The sequence below is a fragment of the Phodopus roborovskii genome, unplaced genomic scaffold, assembly GCF_943737965.1.
Source record: "Phodopus roborovskii unplaced genomic scaffold, PHOROB, whole genome shotgun sequence".
In the NCBI taxonomy this organism is placed as follows: Eukaryota; Metazoa; Chordata; class Mammalia; order Rodentia; family Cricetidae; genus Phodopus; species Phodopus roborovskii.
In genome coordinates, this window is record NW_026126558.1 from 21,931,731 (window position 1) to 21,958,361 (window position 26,631).

Here is a 26,631-nt window from a genome sequence, read left to right on the forward strand (position 1 = left end):
CCCAAGTGCCAGGACTCATAGGCAAGCCCCACCACAAGTGGACTCAAAAACACGTTTCTAGGGAGACCAGGTTTGTTTGCTTTGGGTAAATGCTTTTACAGAAGGAAACTCATTCAAGAAGAAAGAGTTTAAGTAGTTGTACTTAAACTACTCCTGTCACTGTACAACCTAAACAAAGGAGAAATTCATGACTATTGTAAACTTCATTGCATCAAACCTGTCCATTGTAATACATACTATCCATTGTAAATGATCTCTTCTAATCTCTATTAAACTGCTCTCCCACAGATCTGCCTTAAATTCTCACTTTTTCTTTCCAGACTAAAGAGTGGTGTTCATTGCAGAAAAATGCTTTCTTCCAACACTACATGACGCTGTCAGAGCCCACATCCTCACCCCTCCTTCTCTAAGCACACAAAACTCCACATGCTGAGTTTCCAGGGCATGCAACAGAATACAACCACTGAGATGGTAAAGAAATCTATCTGCTTGGTTCAGGTTAACTACTGTTCTTCACTTTCTAATTTAAAGATCACATTCAAAGCTAGTCAGTTGAGAACACCACTGGGAATAACAAGATCAAAGCAGATAGAAGAGTGACATCCATGCTAGGCTGCCTCTCAGGTCCCCACTCTGATTCCCACTTTCCAACAGAATCCCTATTGCTCTCTTACCTTCTGAAGCTGGCATATGGCCAGCAAATGAATTGGCGCTGTTTTCGTCATATGGCACTGAGGATAGAACCTGGCCTTGTGCATGCTAGACATGTAGTTTACCTGTACATCCCCAGCTCTCTCTGATTGCCAAAAACACCTAAGTTTCAGGTGGAGCACTTGTTTATGCTGTTGCAGTTGAGAAGGTCTTCCTTGAACTATGAGGTGGATTATGGCTATTAGTAGTATCTTCCAGGGTGGGATGGGAGGCTGCAGGCTAGCAGACAGTGATGCCCAGTTCTTTGATACCCCAGAATAGACAAGAGAACAGAGAGCCTGGACTATCTTCTTTCCTGAGATTATAGTTCAAAAACAGACAAGATTCCAAAAAGGCAGTATGGATTTGTAGCTAGCTGAGCTCACTATTGCAGCTACGAATACCTTGGGTGTTCTAACTCACTGCTATTGTGTACCTACCTGTGTACAGCTCATAAAGTCAGGACAGCTTTCCAGAGCTGGTTCTCTCCTTCAAGCATGGGATCTGGGATCAGCTGATGCTATCAGGCTTGAATGGCAAGTGTTTTTACCCAGAGTCATGCTGCTGGACCTACTTTGGAGATTTATAGTGACATTCCGTTCACTCAATGAAAGGATATTCCTGCCCATTACTTTGGAAAATAACATTTATAGTGACCAGTCTTAAAGAATAACTTTGTTTTATTATCATGATTCTGGGAAAAACAAACAAATAAACAAACAACAAAAACAGGGTAGACAGTTCAAGAAAAGACACAAAAAGTGCCCTGTTTTAAGTTCCAAATTTCTTCTTTTTGATGGGTGGTGGGAGCTGAGCAATGATGTCATCCAGGGGTCGTTCTACTGCTACAAGTGTTCTTTCATCCAAAAGATCCATGAAGAGTAAGGGCTGCAAAGAAGGACAGTGACAACCAGGAATCATTCTCCACCAGCTCAAGAGAACAACAAAAACCCCACATGAACACTAAGAGTACAACAAATTTCTCTCACATAGGGAAGCATGATTTACCTGCCTCTAACCTACTGAGTCAGAAACAATGAAACAGATACAGACAATTTCAATGTCACTAGTCTCCCCCAAATCAGGATCTCTCTACATGCAAAAGGAAGATATACATTAGTCTTCCAATTGTTACTTATTACATTTTGATAACACCACAGGGAAGCAACCATCTAGGATACAAGAAGCGGTTTTTACCTTATATATCTTAGAAATTTTAAACGCATGGGCCGTGCGCCTCAGGAAGACATCTGATTCATTTTTGGGAGGAAGTGGATTGTAGAGCACAGTTTTGTCATTTGGAAGTGGCTAAAAAGACAAAGATACGTTATTTATTTACTTGGGGGCCAAGCCTAGGGACTTACACAAGAGTACTCTGAACAATATCCCCAATCTTTTAATTTCTCTCATACTTCTTGAGAGAGTTTTACTAAGTTGCCCAGGCTGACCATGAATTCACTCTTACCCTTGAATTTGTGTTTCCCCTGCCCAGTCTTCTGTGACTGGGACTACAGGCCTGAATCACTAGGCCCAACAAGACATAGTATTTGAACTATTACTTTATTGACTAGCATTTAAGACCTGGGGTTTGACCCCTAACACCATAAAAATAAAACAGCACAGAGCTACTTTCATTGCTCTTTATGGACCCAGCCCATGCAGTTTCTTTGATTTTGAGACAAGGTATCAATGTAATTCTTCTGATCCTCCTGAGTGCTACAATTACAGATATGCACAATGATGCATGTCTAAGACCCTTGGGTTCTTCAACTATGGGTCACCATCCCATAGGAGGGGTCATATACACTGAATGTAGGAGCATGAAAACTTGGCCACAAAAGGAATTCAAAATCAAACAGGTGGACTGGTAAGATGGTAAAGGTGTTTCTCACGTACAACTGGACACTGGAGTTCAAAACTCAGAACATACATAAAGGTTTGAAAGGAGAACCATCTTCACAAAGTTGTCCTCTGACATTTACACACATACAGTGGCACATGCACTGCCCACCCCCATTAGGCACACACATTACATAGACAGTCAGTTCTCTCTTTCCTCCATCTGGGTTCAAGGGGTTGAACTAAGGTTGTTAGGTTTGGTGAAAAGTGCCACTACCCGAAGAGCCACTTTTAAAAACAGATTTGTTTTATATGTATGAGTGATTTGATTACAAGTATGTATGTGTACCATGTGTGTGCCTGGTGCCCTGAAACTGGAGTTAAGGATGGCTATAAACCATCCCATGGATGCTGGGAACGACAGCCCCTCTACTTTAGTCATTAATAAATGGAAAATTATATGTACAAAGAAAAACTTCTTCTATGTGGTGTTGGTGTACAACTTTAATTTCAGCACTTGGGAGGCAAAGGCAGGCAAATCTCTCAGTTCCAGGACAGCCAGGGTACATTGAAAACTGTCTCAAACAACAACAGCAACAAAACAAATGAAACCCCCCCCACATACACACACGGGGGAGGGGGAGGATAAAAACCTTAAAATTTTTAAAATTCTTTATTGCATATGCTCTTAACTACTAAACCATCACCACAGCCACCCCAAAAAGCTTTTTTTAGAAACAGGTTCCCTAGTCCAGCCAGGCTAAGCTCAAATTGATGGAACCAGGAATAACTCTGAACTTCTGACCCTATGTCTACTACCAAAGTGTACCCCATCACACCTGGTTTACTGTGCTGGGGATCAAACCCAGGGTTCCATGCATGGTAGGCAAGCACTCTACCAACTGAGCTGCATTCCAGCCTTCAAAGAACTGTCTTAAATACACATTTGTGTTGGAGAGGTGGCTCGGTGGTTAACAATGCTTACTGCTATTGTACAGGACCCAGTTTCATCTCCCAGCACCCACACCTGGAGGCTCATCACTCACTGCCTCTAACACCAACTCTAGGAAATCTGATATCTTCTTCTGGTGTCCATAGGCACTGTACTTACATGGTGCATGTACACTCAGCCAGGTGCATGCACACAAATTTTTAAAAGATGATTTATTTTTGGTAATATTTAATCTGTAAACATCTTAGGTATCAATATACCTAAAGTCATATAAAAATGTATCAGGCAAAAGGGATCATGCATGGACAGGATAAAGCAAGAAAGGGTTTCATACTTCACGGCAAGATTAAGACACACAAGCTTTTGGTCAGTCTTGTCAGTAACCCTTTGTAAGAAAAGAACAAATGGGCATGTGCAGGGTCTCCGTCCACACAGGCACTGTACTTTCTAACCGCCCCCCCCATAGCTAACAAGTAGCTAAGGTTCTCCCCCAGCAAAAATAACATGAACCACTCCCACTGATGCCTCTGAAACTTCAAGAGATGGCCAAATAAACGATACACTTCATCTCTCACTTCCTTGGGAACTAGCTCTACTTAGTACAAGGACATGAGGGACTTATCACCAGCACTTGGGAGAAAGCCTTCTGGGCTGAGTTACAGAGAGACAAGTGAGTGAGTGGGAGGGGTTCTTCCTGTACCACTCATCTCACAGAAGTCACTTGTCAACCCGTTCTGCTTCCCACACCCCAGGACACAGGGCCCATGAATTGAGATTCAGTGACACATCCCTGTGCACACCTCCTTTACAGCCATCTGTTGCCTTACCCACGCACCTTCCACCCCCCCACCCCCCCCACCCCCCCCACCCCCGGTCTTCACAGAGCCACAGATAGAACAGCTGGTATGAGTGAAACCCAAAGTGCAGCACAGCCATGGCTGTGGTCCACATGTCTCCTAGGGAAAGAAAGCCCCTACCCAGAAAAGACATGGATATCTGGCAGGAATCAAAACAGCAGCTAACATCTCAAACTAAAGAAAACACTTGTGTCCCTACCTAAATAATAGCCATTAGTACTGGAATTTTCCTGACTAGATTTTTCTCAAGACACAAAGATCAACTTCTTGAAGTGTCTTCAGCTAAGGGCAGGGTGGCCAAAACATCTGTGGGTGTCTCCTTTAATGACACCACTTTACTCAGTAACCCAGGAATGAAAGTTACAAGTGAGTCAGTCAGCTCAAAGGTATTACCTGATGAAGGATCTTCTGAATATCAACTTTTCTACTTAGGGTTATGTGTTGAATAGCCAGGTAGAGAAATAATTACAGCAGCAAAAACTAGTCCTACCTGAGAGTAGGAATACAAATTAAGGAGAATGCCAGACAAAAGCATTCCTCTGAAGAACATACTAGCAACATACTCGAACCTAGAACATACTTATTCTGAGGCTTGTTCCTTTATCTAATCAGTCATTATTTATACTTAAAAATTCATAAGTAAAGGTAGGGTGTGGCAAGTAACTCCAGGAACATTCAGGAAGCAGAGGCAGGAGGATTGCTGTAAATTTAATGCCACACTGGCCAGGCTACATAACAACATCTTGTCTCAAAAAACCCAAAACAAAACAGGAGGTTGGAAAAGACAGCCCAGCAGTTAAGAGCATTTGCTATTCTTGCAGAAGATCTGGACTCTGTTCCCAACACCCAGCTCACAGCTACCTGTAACTCCATCTCCAGGGGATCTGAAACATCTCTCTCTCTCTCTCTCTCTCTCTCTCACACACACACACACACACACACACACACACACACACAGAGAGAGAGAGAGAGAGAGAGAGAGAGAGAGAGAGAGAGAGAGAGAGAGAGAGAGAAAATTCTTAAGAAGTCTCAGAACTCACCAAGGACTTATCAATGATGCAGAACATGTAGGCATCATGGAGGAGGATGTGCATAGGTCTCTTGGGATGAAAGCTGATGTGCGTGATGGGGGTATCCCTTTGGAGCCATAGTTGATGAAATCCCTGCTTTTGGACTGTTCGACTCCACTCCGTATACTGCTTGTCTGGGATGCTGAACTCAAATACCTGAAGAATATAACACCAAGCAAGTGCACATGTGTACCCACGGAGTTCAGAGGCTCCTGCTCCTTCTGGGTTTTATTTTTTGCTAACCACAAATATTAGCAAACCTTAAGGCACCGTATTTAGCATTACATTTTTGTTTGTTTGTTTTTAAGGCAGGGAACTCAATTTGTAGACAAGACTGGCCTCAAACTCACAGATATATGCCTGTTCCTGCCTCCCAGGTGCTGGTATTAGAGGCATGCTCCCACTGCCTGGCTTAGTAATACATTTTACTAACACCCAAAAAAATATTTTAAAAGGTAAATTATAGACAATAAGTCACCCTTAAGTTTCTTCCTTTCTTTCTTTTTCTTTCTTTCTTTCTTTCTTTTTTTTTTTTTGAGACAGAGCTTTACAGATCATCTCTGGCTGGAATAAAACTTGTGATCCTCTTGCCTCAATATCCCACATGATGGTATTACAAGGTCATTGCCACTAAACTCAGGGGGTACCAGTTTCAATGACAAAGACACTTAAGGTACCACCTTTCAACAGTCTTGGTCAAGAATGAAAACCCATGAAAGCATTTTCTGGATATTGTGTGTGTGTGTATCAGAGTGTAAAAACTATTTAAAACAGTAAGCATCATTTGTTTAGCAATCTAATCAAATGTGCTTCCCAGATTTGTTGAATCTTCACAACAGCTCAATGGGACATAGCTAATGTTATCATCTCCATTATATCTCATCTAGTTTAATACGTCTCTAGTTAAAATTAGCAGAGTGTAGCCGAGTAGTGGTGGTGCAGGACTTTAATCCCAGTACTCAGTAGGTAGAAGCAGGCAGATTTCTTTGTTCAAGGCCAGTCTGGTCTACAGTTAGTTCCAGGACAGCCAGTGCTACACACAGAGAAACCCTGCTGGGGGATGGGAGGGATGGTGGGGAATAGCAGAGTTCTTCAAAATTCTTCATCACTGCACTGTAAATTGTGCCCCATCAAACAGATGGGTACTGCTGGCCTATAATGGGCACAGACCACACATAGAAACTTGGCTCACACAAAACAAATAAGCCTATGTATCTTCAAGGGAAAGTTGCTCCAAACTGCCTATCATCTTAGGCTCCAGGCTACTATTTAGCAAAAGGAAGTGGCAAGCACTAGAATCTCTTACCTGTTGGTCAGAATGGGCAATGACAAGGTTGTTGGTATTGGGGGCGATGGCCAGAGCAGTCACTGGAAAGTTGTAAGCAGGTACTGTGCAGTGAAGCTGGGAAAAAAGGACAAGGGACAACTCTATAGGACATCTTCCTTCAAGAAAGGTTAGATGAGCTGGATGTGCTGCTGCTTAACTTTAATCGCAGCACCCCAAAGACAGAGACAGAGACAGGCTCTGCCAGTTTCAGGTCTATACAATGAGAACCCATTTCAAAAACAACTACCACACAGAGAGACACACAGACACACACACAAAATAAAAAACATAGAAGAAAGCTAGATGTCAGTGATTTTTGGTAGTTTATTATTATTTTGTTACTTTCTAGTACCAGGCTTTGAATTCATGGCCTTATAGATCCTAAATGTACTCTACTACTGTATTAAATCCCAAGCCTAAGTCAGTTGTATGAAATAAGGTTCTCTGAACTCAAAAGCATTCTATAGAAGGTCAGGTATTTCAATAACAAAGATCTTTAATTTCATTAAAAAAAATTTTGGCTGAGTGTGTTGGCCAATGTCTTTAATCCCCCTACTCTGGAAGGCAAGAGGCAGGAGGATCTTTGAGATTGAGGTCAGCCTGGTCTACATAGTGAGTTCCAGACCAGTGAGATCCTTTCTCAAAGAAACAAATTATGCTTAACTGCTTACAAAATCAAGCATTTCCAGAAAACTTCAAGAACAGTTTTCTCTGAGTAAACATGACAATATGAATCACTCAAATATATCACTGTACTGAGCACACATAGCTCTACACTGGGCCTAAAAAAATATTATTGCCTAAGAATGGACAATTGGGTTCAAGTATAAGGCATGCGGGCACTGTACAGAAACTTTCTTTTTGTCAGTGCTAGGGACAGAACCTTGATATACAACTCAACGTACAGCTGGTGGTATTATTACTCATCTGTCAGAAGGATTTCCCAACTATGCTTTAATTTCCTCCCCAAATTTCTGGTTCCACCTAATTTTAAACCACATTGAATTTACAAGGCAAGTGGTAAAAGGAAACATGTCATGTTCTCCAACTCTGTATCTATGTATCAAAATCTCCCCTCCCTCCTCAAAGCAGACACCTGGGTATTTTTTTTTTTAATCATTTTGTTATTTGTCTGCTTTGTGGTACTGGGGAGTGACCTTAGGGTGTCACGAATGCTAGGCAAGTACAGTACTCTACCATTGAGTTACATCTCTAGCCAGGAAATGGATTCATCACTCATAAATTCCTAATTTTGAGTATAGCTCACACCATTCTTTTAATTTTAATATTTTGTGACTTTAATATTATGGTAGTAGAACTTTGAGGTTCTATAGAATTCTAAAACAAGAAAAACTGCTTTAAAAGAAAAAAGTCTAGCAAATATCCAGGTCACTCCAATCAGTCTTCAATCTTAACGTGACTAGCAGCTTCCTGTATGACTCAAATGGCTATGAAACCTGATGCTCACCTTTAGATGATTCAGATCGTACACGTGGACTCCAGCACTTGTACCCGATGCAGCTAGCCAATTCCCATCCGGACTGACTGCCAAAAGACACATGGCTTCCACTGTCCCTGTGAGGACCCAAGAAACAAGGTCTTGGATGAGGCATCCACAGCCTGCCCTACCTTGGAGATCATGGAGAAACCAATGATATCCACATAGCTATAAATCATTTATAGGAGATTTTACTGGAGTTTTGCAAATTAGTTCTAAGTGTTAACCTATTTTTTTTTTTTTTTTTTTAACTTTTGTAGCCCAGGACAGCCTTAAATTTAGGATCCATGTGCCTCATCCTCCCAAATGTTAGATAACTATGTCTTTCCCACTTTTTAAATTTAATTAGCTATTGTTGGGCATGGTGGCACAAGTTTTTAATACCAGGATGCAGGAGGCAGAGCATATGAGTACAAGGCCAGCCTGGTCTATATAGCAACTTTCAGGCCAGTTAGATATACATCATGAGATGTGATGCAAACAAACAAACAAACAAACAAATAAGTAAAAGCTATCACCCTCATGTGAAGAGAGGTCAGAAAGATATACTAGAGGAAATCACTGGGTCAGACTTGAGCAAAGCACTAAAATCACACCTTAAGCTAATTATTTCAAACTATTTTTTCAAACTATTTTATAGTTATGGACACAGCATGTTTAACAGACTTGAAGTACATATTTAATTTATTGAGTGCCTGCTATCTCTGCTTAACACTACAGGGCAAGGACCAGCCACCTCTGTCAAAGGGCTTTGAATCAATTTGCAACATGAAGATGTAGAATAAAAATTAGACATCAATATTATATGCTAAAATGTGTTATATTTAACAATCCCCCAAAAATGAAAAGCTTTACAATAAGTCATAAACCACCTGTTGTAGGATAAAGATGGTAAGGACAAGATAGTCTAAGATTTATAATAAAAAAATACTATTGGTTTAATTCATTTGACTCCTAAATGGTAGGTTTCTTTTAAAGAAGCATTTTTAGAAATACAGGGCCTTTCTATGTAGCCCTGGCTATCATGGAACTCACTCTGTAGACCAGGTTGGCCTCAAACTCACAGGGCCTCTGCCTCCAGAGTGCTAGGACTAAAGTTGTGTACCACCACACCTGACCTGGAGCAGCTTTTCAATGAGTTAATGTTAAATGTTCACAGTCCAGGCTGATGGGAGTCAAAAATGGATGAGGTAGCTAAATGCCAGGGCAAGGGACAAGGGACAGGAACATGGACTGTATCCAACTACCAACGCAGTAAACTGGATGAGAAGCTGAGGTCAGCATTAGCATATATATATATATATATATATATATATATATAGTCACCTACTGAGGCAATCTTATGTTCTCATGGAACACGAAGAACATTCAGAAGCACAAATGACCTCAAAGAAACTATATGCAAAACAATATTTTTATCTTATATATAAACATCTCATAGAAACAAAAAACAAAAAGTAGCACATCCACAAAATCACTACACAGATACATCAGAAAACACCAAAACACTAAGGGCAATTATTAGGTGTCAGGATTGTAGGTGACTTTCACTTTCTCCCTAGCACAGCTAACAAAACTAAGGATGATGAAATTTCTTTGGCCCAAATAAGGAATCAAAAACCCAGTGAGAAAGGAGTAGGTGTGAGGAACATTTCAGACCTCATCTTGAGAGTCTCCATCTGCCAGCTATCTCCTCCTACTTTAAAATGGCAAACATGTGAGTGAGGGTGTCTGCAAGGTGAGAAGAGTGGCAGGCGCCCCGGCACCAGAGATGCTGAGAAGACCCTGTCCACTTAGAAATCCCACCTGATTGAGGCTGGAAAGTATGCAAGTGCTTGAAGCTTCCTTCCAGCAGATGGATGACATGTAGGGACCCTTGATTTGATGCCACAAAGAGCTTTGTTGAATCTTCAGAAAACAAAATATGGAGGGCAGATCGAAGAAATGCTGGCATTTTGGAAACCTTTGGGTAAATCAACAGTGAAAGCCAGTGAGAGAAAGCAGCACACCACAACCTGACACAGGTAGGTTTCAGTTACATCAACTCTTGGAATTCCCAAGCAAGGACCCACAGAGGGCCTGGAACACTGCCATGCTTCTTACCACCTATCTAGCCTCCTCTTCATCCAGATGACAAGAGCTCAGTTCTCTCTACCTTGGAAATAACTTAAAATGGGAATAAAACACCATTTTTGCTAGGAATGTTTCTCTATTTCTTTTTCTTTTTATGCATTTAATAAATTTATCAGCCCTAAAATCATAACACACATTAACAAAACAGACTCAGTAAGCTAAGTGTGTGTGTGCAAGCGTGTGTGTGCGGGCATAGACAGGCACACACAGGCACATGCACACACAGGCGCACATACACACTAATAATGAAAGAGGCTACCTATTTGAGAGTGGAGAGGGTATGAATAGGGTTAGAGGGAGGAGAGATTAGGGAATGGTGGGGGGGAAGGAATGTAATTAAAAGTGTATACAAATTAAATAGAATAACAACAAAAGTAAACAAATATTTAGCATTGCAGTGGTAGTGCTGAAGGTTGAACTCAGGGCCTTCTATAAGATTTCAAAACAAAGCTGGGGGCTGGAGAGATGGCTTAGAGGTTAAGAGCACTGGCTGCTCTTCCAGAGGACCTGAGTTCAATTCCCAGGAACCACATGGTAGCTCACAATCATCTATAATGAGATCTGATGCCTTCTTTTGGTGTGTAAGCAAACATGCAGACAGAACTCTGCAGATATAATAAATACATCTTTAAAAAATGCAACAACAAAGGTTTTTTTTAAAATGTACATTGGTGTTTTGCCTGTATTTTTGTCTATATGAGGGTGTCAAATCACTTTGAGATGGATTAAAGTTATAAGCTGCCATCTCTTGAGACTTCACTACGGATTCTTATCCAACTCATTTCCACTTCAAACAAAATTACACATTTAGGAAGCTCCTTCTTTTACTGGAACACACTTTGCCTTTACTTACTCTTTGGAGGCTTATGTTGTCATGTTCATATTTCAATCGATAGAGAAAAAACCGAGATGCTGTAGAATAGGCTAGCCAACTTCCACACTGGGAAACACAACTGCAGATAATGTTCTCAGGGCCCTGGCAATTGGAGGAAGCAACATGAGTGAAAAATCCAACTGTTCTTCAGAAAAAGTCTCACTGTCTCACTACAATCTCCTTACATTAAACACCAAACTGGGCTTATGGGAGTAAGCCATCGAGTCTAACAAAGCTTCTTGTCACCAGATCCTATGAGAGGGCTCTTCAAGCTCTCAGTGCTCTAACATTTCCATAAATGCCCACACATAACCTTAACACTTCACTGGTGCGCTTTGATTTCCAAGTCCAACACAGTCTGAGTAAGTCAGAGAGCCTCACCCTCAGAAACACGAGCAGAAAGGCATTAATGCAAAAGCTGAGGACAGATGACTGGGAGACTGGGAGTGCTGATTCTCTGTTCTGTCCATGATGACCTACATTAAGAACTCTAAGAGCTGGTGTGGTGGTGAACACCTTAAATCGTAACACTCAGGTGCCAGGACAATCAGGGTTACACAGAGAAACCCTGTCCTGAAACCTCACCCCCAAAAAATCTCTAAGAAAAAATTGAAAAATATTTGGAGAAGAGGAAGAAAAATGAGGAGTTAAAAATAGTTAAAAATAAAGCCAGGTGTGGAGATACATATCTGTGATTCCAGCACCAAAGAGGCTGAGGTGGGGGGGGGGCCAGAACCTCACAGGACGCTTCTCCTTAAGGTCCTTTTTTGGAGAGGAGGGGTGGTGGGGTCTCTCTTCATAGCCTAGCCATGGCTGACTTTTAGACTCAGGGCAAACCTCCTTCCTGAGTCTTCTGAGTGTTGGAACTTACATCACAAATGACCAAAATCTTTAGTTTTTTTTTTTTGGAATTTACTATTATTATTGAGACAGGATTTAACTCAGCCCATGGTGGTTTCAAATTCCCTACTAACCTAAATGACCTTGAACTCCTAAACTTCCTGCCTCCATGTCCCAAGTACTAGGATTACAAGTAGGATTACTACAAACAGCTAAAAGACATTTTTATGAAAGATCAAAGCAGGGCAGTGGTGGCAAACACCAGCACTTGGGAGGGAGAAGCAGGCAGATCTCTGTGAGTTCGAGACCAGCCTGGTCTACAAGAGCCAGCTCCGGGATAGGCTCTAATGCTACACAAAGAGACACTGTCTCAAAAAACAAAACACAATGAAACAAAACAAAACAAAAAAGATAAAATGATTAAAGCAATTTACACAGTGAGTTACTAATGCAAACATACAAACAAGTGCAAGTTGTTTTGTTTTTCTGGGAGGATATATAAGAAACCTGGGGTGGGGGTGCTTATCTCTTAACAGTGGAACAGTTAGATGTGGGGCAAGCTTAAAGTTCAATTTGATTATACAACCTTTCATCATCTTAATTATTAAAAGTATACATGCTATTTTTATAGTATAAAAAGGAAAAAAACAATTTCCCACCCTCATTAAATTCTCAAAATCTAACTTATAAACAGCAATGACACAATCCTTCAAATAAAATTACAAAGTTTGGGCTTTGGAGTGAGTGATGCTCAGATTCATAATGGAGAAGTGCTCTAGACCTTGGGTGGGAGCACAAACCTTCCTCACCTTTGTCTTGAGGTGCAGTAGATGGTCTGCATTTTTACAGAGTGGAAGAGTATCTCCATTCTTGCCTAAAAACAGAAACTTGCCTGAGTTTTTTTTTTCGTCAAAAGGAAATTTGTGCACTTTTCCATTTTGAAGTCAACCCTGAGTGAAAGAATTTCTACCAGTGGGAGATCTGTTTTACCCAAATAACACTTGCATAGTCACAGTCTGAAGAGCCACGTGAAGAGCAGCAAAGGGAATATGACTCTAAGGCACACAGTCTGCCATAGCTTCATCCCACAGACATGCAGGTGGGAAGAGGCAGATTTTAATACATTCCAAAGAGAATTCAAACATTTCCTGAACTGGTTATTCATTACAGAGCCACATGGCCTTTATTTCCATGCAGTACTGCCACTACGTTTCATTCTATCTTCTCATTTTTAAAAAAATTCTTCTTTCTTTATTATGTATACAGTGTTCTGCTTGCATGTCTGCAGGTCAGAAGACATCAGAGCTCATTACAGATGGTTGTGAGCTACCACGTGACTTCTGGGAATTGAACTCAAAGACCTTGGAAGAGCAGGCAGTGCCCTTAACTGCTGAGCTTATTTTCTCATGTTTCAATAGCTTGCTTTTACATCAGTCAAGCCAGAGCAAAGTATGATTCCATAACTGTCATCTCAATTACCTCCTGCATGCACCCTATAGAATCGTAAACTTTTTTTTTTGGGGGGGGGGCGGGTATTTTGAAGACAAGAGTTTTTCTATGTAGTCCTGGCTGTCCAAGAACTCACAGAGATCTATATACCTGCCACTGCCTCCTGAGTACTGGGATTAAAGACGTGCCACCAACGAACTTAACTCTTAAGAAAACAACATTAGGCTTGTCGAGGAGCACACCTTTAATCCCAACACTCAGGAGGCAGAGGCAGGCAGATCTCAGTGAGTTCAAGGCCAGCCTGGTCTGACTGAGATAGGGACACGTCGATAACAACAAAGGCTAGGTGGTAGTTGTGTGTACAGATAGATCTCTGACTTTGAGGCCAACCTGGTCTATAAACTAAGGTCTAGGACATCAAAAGACAAAACAAAACAAAAACCAGCCAAAAAAACAAAACAAAAAACCAGTAGTTGGCTTAAGATTTTAGATGGCCACAGTGGCTCATGGTCATAAACTTATCATTTAGGATTTCTCAGTTCAAGGCCAACCCCAACTGCAGTGAGATCTTATTTCAGAAAATCAAAAAGTGTTAACATTCAGTAATTTTTTTCTTGTATATGGGAAAATCATAATTTCCCACAGACACAGAAAAAAACTACCCTTGTAAATAAATGTGTGTGTGCAGGTCAGAGGTTGGTGCTTCCTCAATTGCTCTCCACTTTATTTTTTACAGTGCAGGTCTGGCCTTGAAATCAGAGATCTGCCTGCCTCTCCCTGCTGAGTGTTGGCACAGCAGGCAGAGTATTGGGACTGGGAATAAAAGTGTACACCACCATGGCCAGCTCCACTGTATTTTGTGAGACAGGGTCTTTCACTGAATTAGGAGATCACCAATTAGGCCAGACTGGCTGGCCAGCCAAGTCCAGGGATGCTCTTGTCTTTGCCTCCCTGATCCTGAACTTGTTTCCACTTCCAGGTATTTGCTACCATGCCTGACTTACTTTCTACAGGCCCAATTTCAACTGCAATTTTGATATTTTGCATTTTCTTTCCAGTTTTTTTTTTTCTTGGCTCAGGTCTTTACCTCCCATGTGCTGGGATTAATGGCGTGTGCTACTATGGTTAGTTTCCAATTTTCTTTTGTGTGTGTGGGTTGGATACACTGTGATTCGAAGCTGGGGACTTGTGTTCCCGGGGAGGCACTTGGTTTCTGAGGGAAATACCAGGGTGTCTTGATGTTGTCCCCCTTCCCCTCCCCCTCCTATTTTTAAAAATGTACCAGGTTTTAAAACTAAATTTCTAAACAAAACAAAGAAAGAAAAACAACAACAAAAACACACACAACAAACCTTCCTATCCATGTACCTGTTGCAAGTGTAGATCCTAGTCTCCAAAGCTCCAAGTGATGAGCAAACTGGAAGAGGAGAAGCTGCCTTCTTTTCGAACAGGAAATGAGACGTCGCTGCATCCAAAAATTGAAAACTCAGAAATAGGCCAACCTGGTTATCTGCTGCTTCAGTTCCAGAGGCAACAGCAGCATCCCAACACAGCCCCTTCTCTACTGCTGAACCCATTTGATTAGCCAGGCCTGGTGGCCAGCCCTTGAGAGGCAGAGGTAAGTGGATCTCTGTGAGTTCAAGGCCAGTGTACACATGAGTTCCAAGACAGACTGGGCAACAATAGTGAGACCCAGCCTCCAAGGACACCTAACCTAGTTTTGTGGAACAGATAGATAGATCAGATGAGGCTCATTGGTAAAGACTAGTCAAGCAGAGAAGCAGGGTAAGAAGTTCCAGGGAGGGAAGGGTAAAATGCAAAGCACTGAGGAAAAACTTTCAGAACTGAGAGGCTAGGTGAGATGGTCCAGTCCAAGATTTCTAGAGCCGCATGAAGAATTTTGGGCTCTATGTTGAGATAACAATAGCAACTAAAGGCTTTTTAAACTAAAGGAGTGAATGAGGTGCTTTTAAAAAGATCAACAGAGAACAGGGTAGAATGACACAGGCGTTAATAAAAGGAGATAAGTCATCTGGCCACAGTGGTGCACGCCTTTAATCCCAGCACTTGGGAGGCAGAGGCAAGCAAATCTCTTGAGTTCTGGGCCAGCCTGGTCTATATAGTGAGTTCCAGAACAGCCACAGCTATACACAAAAACCCTGTCTCAGAAACAAACAAACAAAAAATGAAACCTTTAAAAAAGTCATTGAAAAGGAATTCATGAGAAAAGGCACTGATCCAAAGTATGATAATGGCGGTACAGAAATGACTCAATTCAAGAAATAATGAGACACCCAGGTTAACCAAGACTCCTGATGGCTGGTGAGTTCAAGACTAGCTGGTCTACACAAAGCCAGCTACAAAGTGAGATCTTGTCTTTAAAGTTGAGAGAGGTGGGGGAAGGAATGAGGACTGTGTCTGACTTTATCAAACCACACGTGAAATATGTGAGTACTTTTCAAAAAATGCATGTGTCTGGTATTTTGCCTGCATGAATGTCGGTGCGTCATACTCATGCAGTGCCTGAGGAGGCCAGAACAGTGTGTCAGTTCTCCTTGAACTAGCTGCCAGATGAGCCCGGGGCTTACAAAAGAGCAACAAGTGGTCTTAACCAATGAGCCATCTCTCCAGCCACAAAATGTGTGCTTTAATTTCAAACATCACCCTGAGTTTACTTTCTAGAGAAACACCTCTCCCCTTAATTACTGTACTTAATAGGAATTTTGTTAGTTTATTTTTAAGGGGTTGGCTCTATTATTCAGGTGGAGAAGTTAGGCTTGTAGTATTCCTTTCAAGGTAAATGGTATCATTCCTCACAAGTTGAGCAGACCTCCCCAACACCTAAACTGGGTCTACCTCATTATCACAATATGCATGATGCACATATGCATAGCAAGTGTATTCAGGGAAGCTTGCCTCAGAAAAGGATAGCTTTAGGAAGTATAAGCTGTGTTCAGTCTGACTGGATAGAGGGATGGGGAGATGCTGAGGGTGAGAGGGGTTACTCACATGGGGGAAAGTGATTTTTCGGAGGGCAGCATCATAATTCTTCACCTCCACTTTCTCCATGAGAGGACGAATAACTAGGTGGGTGTCAGTGCCTGAAACAAAGGCATACAAATAGAGAAATCCTTCATGAAACGAAAACCACCAGAGCTGGGCAGAGTAAAGAGCAGCTGGCTGGGGGAGGACCTACCTCCTGATATAAGAGCTGTAGGGCTGTGGGCCACAGTGCGCACATCATGAGTGTGATGCTGGAATGGCTTTGTCCGCACCCACTGCTTCTCACTGCTGTTGGAAGTCACGGAGACCAGCTGAAAATGGAATACTGTGCCCTCGGCTGTACCCACCACAAAACTGTCTTCTTGCTGAGAAATTAAATCATGAGGGGGTAGAAGTCAACATAATAGGGTCCAGATGGAAAAACATTCCTTCAGGTTTTCTATCTGGGCAGCTCCAAGGAAACAACAACTCATGCTCCAAATTAGAAAGGAGGTTCTTGCCTGGCGGAGGTGGTGCATGCCTTTAATCACAACACTCAGGTGGATCTCTGTGAATCTGAGACTATCCTAGTCTACAAAGCAAGTTCTAGGGCAGCCAAGGCTACACAGAGAAACTTTGGGGGAGTGGGGATACCCAAGGTAAGGTAGCTCCATCAGAGGAACAAGCTCACACAAAGGCAGTGATCGCCCTCTGTTGAAGTTAACAATTAGTATTGCCAATGTGTTATGCAGTCACAGGCTACACATTCAAAGACAAACTACATATATGGTCCATATAATGTCTAATGAACCAAAAGTTCTTATTACCCAGTGATACCATAACTGTCAACGTAGCATAAAACATTACTAACCATTTACAGTGATGCTGGTGCAAAACACACCTTTAAATTGTACTCTAAGTTTGGTTTGGTGGGAGATTTTTATTTTGCTATAAGATTTTAAGAATCACAGGGCTTGGCAAGATTGTGGAGTCAAACACCTTTAATCCTAGCACTCACTCAGGAGGCAGAGACAGGCGGATCTCTGTGAGTTCAAGGCCAGCCTGGTCTACAAAGCAAGTTCCAGGACAGGCTCCAAAGCTACAGAGAAACACTGGAAAAAGACAAAACAAAACAAACAAAACATCCAAACAAACAAAAAGTCCAAAACCAAAAAAAAAAAAATTTAAAGGGCTGGAGAGATGATTCAGCAGTTAAGGGCACTATTGCTTTTATCAGTTCCCAGCACACATGTAATACAGCTTTCAACCTCCTATAACTCCTGCTCCAAAGGGATCTGAAGCTTCTGACACTCCAGTGCACATACCTACATCCACCAGGACAGCCAGGACTACACAAAGAAACCCTGTCTTGAAAAACAAAAGAGCCCACAAAAACAAACAACATATATAAAAATCTTTTTTCTTTTTGCATCAGGGTTTCTTTGCCTGGCTATAAATTTTAAAATATAAACAAAAAGTGCTTACAGTTTCAAGTAAGGCACTTGGTATTTTTATTTGATTATACAAAACATAAATTTCCTTAGTACTATTATTTTCTTTTTGGTTTTTGGAGACAGGGTTGCTTTGTATAGCCCTGGCTGTTCTGGAAACTAGCTCTATAGACCAGGAACACACAGAGATCCACCTCCCTCTGCCTCTCGAATGCTGGGATTAAAGGCATGCACCACTATCATCTGACATATCTTTAAACAAATCTATTATTTGTTGTGTGTGTGTATACATACACACATGCACCATAGTGTTTGTGTGGAGGTCAGACGACAACTTTCCAGAGCTGGTTCTTTCCTTACTTGGCGGCAAATGTCATTCCAGCCTAGTAATAACATCTTTATGAAATTAAACATTTCCATTAAAGAGCGCAGTAGGTGCTAGGTCAGTGCTTACACGGTTTAGAAGGAATTAAATTTATCTGCTGTCAGTTGTGTAAAAGAAACACACATACAATTGGTGCATTAGCTTTCCCTACTACCTGGAATACACCTACTGATGTATGTTCCTGCCATTAGGTGACATGAGACTATACAGAAACTATGTTCAGGACAAGAAATGAAATACCTAAAATAGATTTAAATAGAAAACATGTTAGTTGTGAGAAAAAAACTAAATCCTTCTAAACCACATTAGCAGTATATGGGAAAAGATAGACCCTAAAACTGACTTGGTAGCTGGGCGTAGTGACACAGGCTGTAATCCTAGCTACTTAGGAGGCTGACCAGGAGGATCATAAGTTCAAGGACTACCTGGGCTGGGACTATACTCACATCAGCAACAGCAATAGACTGTACGTCAGCATTTGCGATGAGGTGGCTCTTAACAAGCGTCCCAGTAGCTGAATCCCATAACTGCACCTTTCCAACAGAGTCCACACTTATGACAGTGCCATCAGACAAGAAGGCAACACCCCACACGATACACCTTGACTTTGTCACTCCCAGATGTTGTCTGTCTAAAACCATCTTACGAATAATGCTCCCTGAAAAATAAGAAAGGTGTAGATGGTGTTTAGTTTCAGTTTCCCGAAACTGCAGGGGTAAACATAATGTGGTGAGTTAGATGCCTTTACATAGCCAGCAGTAAATGGCAGCTGTGTTGAACTGTTTTAAAACTCCAAAATGGGTACCTGAAGAGGAAAGAGTGAGGTAAGAGGGAGGAAGAGAGAAGAACAGAAACCCCTTCTGGCACATTGCACATACACATTACACTCTGCTCTTTCCCATACTCTGTATATAGGAAAAACTCAGGGAGTGGTAACTATGTAGAGCCTTGAAGTCAAGACACAGGTTAGCTTTAAGAAAACCTGAGAAGCCACCTGATTTACACATGGAACCCTCAGGAGCTGACTTCAGTACTTCAGAGACAAGATGAGGGGCCTCCAAGGAGGGGATGGTTGAAAGTTAACACACTGGGTGATGGTGGCACATACTTTTAATCCCAGCACTTGGGAGGCAGAGGCAGCTGGATCTCTGTGAGTTCCAGGACAGGCTGCAAAGCAACACAGAGAAACCCTGTCTGAAAAAATGAAAAACAGGAAGGAAGGAAGGAAGGAAGAAAGGAAGGAAGGAAGGAAGGAAGGAAAGAAGGAAAGCAGCAGGCATCAAACAAACTGTCTCAAGGAGCATCTTTCATGAAAAGTCTTGGGAACTGAATGTGGGGCAGGGGTGTCTGGAGGGAAAACAGGGCCAAGTGAAAACTGCTATCAGAAGGCGGAGAACACCAGATTTCTTCTCAGAACAGTGGTAGCAAGGCCTGTACTGACCAAGAAGGATAATGGAAAAGGACTCTGAGAGTCTGCTCAGTGGTGGAGATGATTAATGCTTAGGGTTGATCTCTTTCCCCAGTGCCAAAAACCAATTAATTCATTGATTTCTGGGAACCAAGTCACACAAGAAGAAAAAAAAAAAAAAATTCTAAGATCCTTGTTGTTCTTTTGCTGCAGCTATTGCCTATGAAACACAAAAACAGACTCAGCGCCCAAGTGGAGTTTATTGCTAGAGGGAAGTTCCCCAAATAGGTCACCCAGATGATCCTTCAGGGAAGCCCATGCTCAAGAAGCCCACCGAAGGAACAAGAACAAATAGCATATACATAGAGAAAGCTTCCTCTAACAAGAAAAGCCAAATAGACTAACGGAAACAACAAACAAATTAACGAGAAAACAGAAACTGAGCTAAAAGTAATTATAAGAATTTCTCAGCTGGGCAGTGGTGGCACACGCCTTTAATCCCAGCACTTGGGAGACACAGGCAGACAGATCTCTGTTAGTTCAAGGCCAGCATGGTCTACAGAGCTACAAAAAAAAAAAAAAAAAAAAAACCAAAAAAAAAACCAAAAAAAAAAAAAAACAAACAAAAAAAAATTTCCCCCTAAACTGCAGGTTTGAATTAACTCCATATCTAGCACAACTAAATGACATAGGAAGAAAAAAAAAAAAAACAAAACAAAACCAAAAACCAAACCCACAACAGACTCACACATCAACAAGTATAACCAAAATTTCAGCTTAAGTGTTAACAGGGCTGGAGCAGAGGGCTCACCTAAGGCAGAAAAGGCCTTGGGATGGGTCTCCAACAAAGAAACAAACAAAGCTCCTGCAAAGGAAAAGGAAAGGGAAAAAATGCACAAGAAGGTGCTGTAGCCCACTGAATAATGAAGACCCACAAAGGCAGCAATGGTAATCAGAGGCTGGAGAGATGGCTTGGTGGTTAAGAGTGCTTAGTACACAAGTTAAAAAACAAAAAGCAAAACAAAACCAAGAAGTCTGAATCCTAGGTCACGTGTAAAGGTTGGACATGGTCTCTTCATGCCTGTCACCCCAGCGTGGAGGGGCTTGGGACTGGAGGATCACTACAACTAACTTCTTCCTAGCCTATGTTTAAAAAGCAACAAAAAAACAAAACAAAACAAACAACCATACTCCACCCCTGGGTTCACAAGAAACTGTGCCTCAAAAGGAACAAGGAGAGTAATAAAGGAGGACAGAGACATCTAGAGTCCTCCTCTGTAACCGCCTATGGAGGCATACATATACACATATAACACAGAATATACAGACAGGCAGGCAGACAAACAGACACACAGAACATATGAAAAAGAAGGGGCAAAGTTTGTGGTGGACATGTAGAGAGATTAATGAGAAGTTAGGTCATCTGTGCCATTGAAAGTGTGACAAAGTCAAGCTCTTAGAAACTGAGAAATGTAAATTTGACAACACCCATAACCCAAATGTACTAAATAGAAAAACAGTCACCTGATTTGACATCAAACACACTAATGTAGTCTATGGAGCCAGCTGCAATGTGGGTACCAGCAGGATGCCAGCTGAGACTCAGGATCCGACCTTAGGAGTAACAAAACAATAAAAAAATGACACATAAATATGCAACAAAAACCAACTGAGCACTCCTTCCACAGTTACCTATAGAGCTATTGTAACTCAGTGTGAGTTTCTTCATTCACCACAGTTGATAAACCCTCCTGGAACTCACAGTGGAGTATATGACAACTTGCTTTAATAATGTATAAGCAGTTGAGGAAAATGTATAAATAAACATAACCTTTTGGGAATGAACGGGTGGTAACCTAACAAAATTTCAATGTACACAAACACTGACTTCAGATTGAAGAGAAATGTTTGTATGAATGCCCAATTATACTATGTACAGTCATACACAAATATTAACATGACAAATAAGGATGCATTTTATACAGGATGGTGACCTCATAAGATCATATCATCCAGTGACATCAGCCACCTTAGTTTGGATAAGCATACCTGATGATGTTCACACAAATAAACAATTTAACATTCTGTTTCTCAAAACAGATCCCTGCTGTTAACCAAACATAATTATGTTTATCTGCTTTTCTTTTTTTGGTGGTTGTGTTGGTTAGCTTTTTGTCAACTTGACATATACTAGAGTAACTCTATGACATCTACAAAAATGTATTATATCATCTTTCCAATCAAGAAATACCAAAAATCTGATTGCAGTAGATAACTATTACTAAAGGACACAGAGAACACACAGCATGCACACTACCACTACAAAACAGGCATCAACAAACTGCAGTCCACTGTTGGTTTTGTAAATCAAGTTCTACCAGAACACAGTCATGCATATCTGTTCATGCATTGTCTTTAGCTGTTTCTGTGCTACACCTAGAGTTAGCAGAGACTATACTGTCTTCAAAGCCTCAAATCAGTCTGCTTAGTACTTTATAGAAACTGCTTGTCAACCCTTGCTCAGCACCTTAGTGCCAATACAACCCAGAGCCTAAATATCAGCAGTTGCTCAGGATACTCCCAAGACTTTTAAATTGACTAGTAGGGTTAAGAATCACAGCTAGCTGGGTGCTGGTAGTGGTGCATGCCTTCAATTCTATCACTGGTGTGCAGGCAGAACACTATACACACAATAAATAAATAAAACTATGTAAGTACTTAAATTTCACAAAACAGGAGTTTTTGTAGGAGTGCACAGGCTGAATTTATGTCAACTCAATGAATCCAGTCATTTTGGAAGAAAGAACCTCAACTGAGAAAATGCCCCAATCAGGCTGGCCTGTGAGCAAAACTGTGGTACATTTTCTTGATTGAGAATCAGTGTGGGAGGAAGGAGTCCACCCCAGCACTGGAGGTCCTGGGTGCTATAAGAAAGCAGGCTAAACAAGGTAGTAAGCAACACCCCTCCAAGGCCATTGCACCAGCTCCTGCCTCCAGGTTCCTGACTGCTTGAATTTCTGCCCTGTCCATGATGATGATGACTGTGCTGTGTGTGGAGCTGAGCTGAAAGAAACTCTTCAAGTTGCTTTTGGTCATGGCATTTACTACAATAACCGAAACCCTAAAGAAGACATACATTATAACTAATATTGACTTTCACAGAAACAGTAGTTTTCTATTTTGATTTTCTCTATTTTTGCTTAACCAGGCAATCACAACTATGTTACACAATGAGACGCCTTCTAGAACTTTCCTTGTATTCAGAAAAAAAAAAGTATATATATAAAACATTACCTATAGCAGCAGGAAAATATCCTATTCCTAGAGCCACAAAACATAACTTTTTAACTGGGCTGTGGTGACGTTCGCCTTTAATTCAGCACTGGGAGGCAGAGGCAGGTGGGATCTCTGTGAGTTTTGAGTCCAGCCTGGTCAAAAGAGCTAGTTCCAGGACAGGCACCAAAGTCAGAGAAACCCTGTCTCAAAAAACCAAAAAAAAAAAAAAACAAAACAAAAACATAATTTTTTGTTGAAACAAAAAACAAACCTTACTTTTTTGCCGATCAAAATTTCTTGCAAACTGGATTTTTTCTGGAGTAACCTCAAATAGTTTCACGGAGCCATCTTCACAACCAACCTATTTTGAGGTAGAAAACATACACAAATATATGCACTGTTTCTTCTCTAAAAGCTATCAGTTATTCTAAAATGGAAACAAACCAAGCTGCTCGTCAGAGGTGGGGAGGGAACCTATCAAGGAGAAACTGATAGTATACTTCTGGCTGACTTCATAGAATAGTCAGAAAGCAGTCCCAAAGAGCTCTAATCAGTGGCCAAATTTCTTTATATGACATGGAACAGAAGTAGGGCTTTACACACACCTGTCAGAGACCTGTAGCCTAGATAAAAGATCTATTGACTTTAAACCTATATGGAAATATCTAGGATAGGGATAGTATATAAGTTAGAACAAATGAAATTAAAAAAAAAAAAAAAAAGTAAGACATCAGAAAAAATTAAATGTCAGGGCAGAAAGTTGGCTCATTGGTAAAAGACTAGCTGCCAAGCCTGGTTAACTTAAGTTTGATCCCCAAAACCCACAAGGTGGAAGGAGAAAGCCAACTCACATAGTTATCCTCTGATCATCACAAGCATTCTACAGTGTAGACGCCTCAACACCCATACACAAATAATAAACTTAACTACACAACAAACACACACAGAGTGCAATGAATACAAGTGTAGTGATACAGAAGGATTTAACACCACATATTTCTGAAATAAAAGTTACTATTAAAACACAAAGATATCAAAACTAGTCTCTGTATCTCTTAGTTCTAAAGAAGTTTAGAAAATTCTGAAATTAATTAACCCTGGTATTTCACAAATGAACAAACAAGGTTCAAGCTGTAATAAATCTTTCTCTGTCCCACCAGCCAGCTCCCAAATAATGTCCTGAAGACTTATTAATTATGAAAACTTGGCCCTAGCTTAGGCTTGTTTTTAACTAGCTCTAATAAGTTAACCATTTCTATTAATCTATGCTCTATCACGTACCACCCATCATGCTTATTCTGTGTCTCCTCTGACTTCCTCTCTCTTCCTGGAAGTCTCACCTATACCTCCTGCTTAGCTACTGGCCATTTAGCTTTTTATTACAGCAATCACAGCAGCACATCTTCTTCACACAGTGTGCAAATATTCCTTAACAGCCTTCTTGTCAATTCCAATATTTTGTCTTGTGAGACCTGATACCTAGCTAAGCTTGACATATGACATAAACATGTGACATAAACATGCGGAAGGAAGTTTGAGTGGGCATAAAAGTACGCTATTTTGAATAATCAATAGTTGCTTACTGACCACAAGTTGAGAGCCACTGGGGCTGGCAGTCATACTCCAAATAGGTCCTCCAAATGCATCCAGAGCATACTTTATGTTTAATGCCTGTAGGTCATACTCCAGAATTTCTCCATTGAGTCCAGCACTAAAGAGTCGCTGTCCTTCTGCCCAACACAGGGCTTCTGTAGCCCGAGACTCATGACCTGGGAAAAACTACAGAAACATGAAAACTTTTCAACCTGCTATGAATTCAAAACTACAAAAGCATTGCCATGAATTCATCAATCACCACCAACACTTGAGAAGTATTTCCCCATAAATAACTAGCACAGAAATTGTCACCATCAAATATTTGTGTCTATCAGACACATTTCTTTCAGCTTCAAATTTTAGTTTCAGTCATATGTTTGAGTCTCTTTTAAACTAGGACTGATTCAGAAGCTTTTCAACTAATATTTAAGAATTAAGATATTCACACTCCACCTTTTAACATCATCTCATTGGGGATTAGACCTGCTACACACGAATCTAGTGTGCACACACACACTGAGTCTACAACCATTGGCTTGCTGTTCTCACAAAGCTTTCTCATGAGTAAATTATCTACCAGCTCTAGGAAATGACTAATCTCGGGAAGGCCAGTCCCTCCTTGGTTATCAGGACCTTGGATGAAAAAACTCAGAATACAGAAAATAAGACATCATTAATGCACTTTCAGTTAATGGGACATTTCCAGCTCTTATGGATATCACTGGGTGTTGTCATTTTTTAAAAAAGTGGCAGGAGAAAGCTGTCATGCAACAGAGTTTAAGTGGAGGGTTTTTTTTTTTTTAAACTAGGGGAAAAGGATTTTAAAAGGGGAAAAAGGAGGGGGAAGACCAGCATCCCAGGATAGGAGCAGTGGGAGAGAGGAAAGAGAAGCATGGAGAAACAGACAGAGACTGAGAGAGAGAGAGAGAGAAAAACATACAACAGAGAAAGGGAGAGAAAGATTGGCAGGACCCTTTTAAAAGGGAACACGGTGAATAGGCACAGGTGATGCTTATAGTGGCAGCAGCTGAGGGCGTACTCATACACTGTCAGTATTCCAAAGGCAGGCCAATACAAATGCCTAAATACTAACAGGGAACTTCCTATTTACTGGTGTCACTCTTAGCTTTGATTGTTAATTTGATGGGATTGAGAGACATCTAAGAACATTGTTGGGTGTGTCTGTATGATTCCAGTGAAAGTTAGATAACAAAAGTTCTGATATAATCAATGATCTAATCCACTGATGGATTCAAAATTTGTATATCTGTCTGAAGGTAGTGGACTATAGGTGAAAGGGGGCTGTCTGTAGGAAAGTAAGTCTCTACAACATAGCTTTGAAGGGTGTACCTTGGCCGTGGACCCTTCATGTCTCCTCTTGCTGCTTCTTGAAAGCATGAGGTACAGAGATTCCTCCTGCCTATAGCCTTACCACCAAGGCATTCTATTTTGCAACAGCAATGGTGTAAGCTAACGATGAAATGAAACCATGAACCACTGTAAATCCTCCTTCCTTTTGTTTCTCTCGGGTATTTGTCAAGGTAATAAAAAGATACCAATACACACACACACACACACACACACACACACACACACACACACACACACACACACGAGTTAAAATATTCACTGGCTGGTGGTGGCGCACACCTTTAGTCCTAGCACTCAGGAGGCAGAGGCAGGTGGATCTCTCTCAAGAGCTAGTTCTAGGTTCCAAAGCCATAGAGAAACCCTGTCTTGAAAAAACAAAGAATTAAGATATTCAAGACTGATTCAGCTAAGAAACTGAGGCAGGAGGATCATTTTAAATCTGAAGCCAAGGTGGGCTACAGTGAGCCCCCATGCACAAAAAAAGCTCATTTTGGCCCGGGCAGTAGAGGTGCTCACTTTTAATCCCAGTGCTTGGCAAAGATAGGCAGATCTCTGTGAGTTCGAAGCCAGTCTGGTCTACAGATCAAGTTTTCAGGACAGGCTCCAAAGCTGCAGAGAAACCCCATCTCAAAA

The 26,631-nt window shown here is 41.2% G+C and overlaps 1 protein-coding gene across 1 annotated transcript in view; it reads right to left on the minus strand.

Moving 5' to 3' along the window:
* Positions 1 to 1,352: 1,352 nt before the first annotated feature.
* Positions 1,353 to 26,631, minus strand: part of Utp4 (UTP4 small subunit processome component) — a 29,443-nt gene continuing 4,164 nt past the window's right edge. The window contains exons 3-17 of the mRNA XM_051201454.1: positions 24,619 to 24,810; positions 23,308 to 23,392; positions 21,280 to 21,369; positions 18,794 to 19,005; positions 16,726 to 16,897; positions 16,539 to 16,630; positions 14,898 to 14,994; positions 12,890 to 12,954; positions 11,220 to 11,342; positions 10,040 to 10,196; positions 8,204 to 8,310; positions 6,715 to 6,810; positions 5,379 to 5,564; positions 1,888 to 1,998; positions 1,353 to 1,578 (exon numbers count right to left, since the gene is read on the minus strand). Of these exons, the coding sequence (XP_051057411.1) occupies positions 1,462 to 1,578; positions 1,888 to 1,998; positions 5,379 to 5,564; positions 6,715 to 6,810; positions 8,204 to 8,310; positions 10,040 to 10,196; positions 11,220 to 11,342; positions 12,890 to 12,954; positions 14,898 to 14,994; positions 16,539 to 16,630; positions 16,726 to 16,897; positions 18,794 to 19,005; positions 21,280 to 21,369; positions 23,308 to 23,392; positions 24,619 to 24,810 (1,902 nt within the window). The 3' untranslated portion in view covers positions 1,353 to 1,461. The remainder of the gene's footprint in view (positions 1,579 to 1,887; positions 1,999 to 5,378; positions 5,565 to 6,714; positions 6,811 to 8,203; positions 8,311 to 10,039; positions 10,197 to 11,219; positions 11,343 to 12,889; positions 12,955 to 14,897; positions 14,995 to 16,538; positions 16,631 to 16,725; positions 16,898 to 18,793; positions 19,006 to 21,279; positions 21,370 to 23,307; positions 23,393 to 24,618; positions 24,811 to 26,631) is intronic.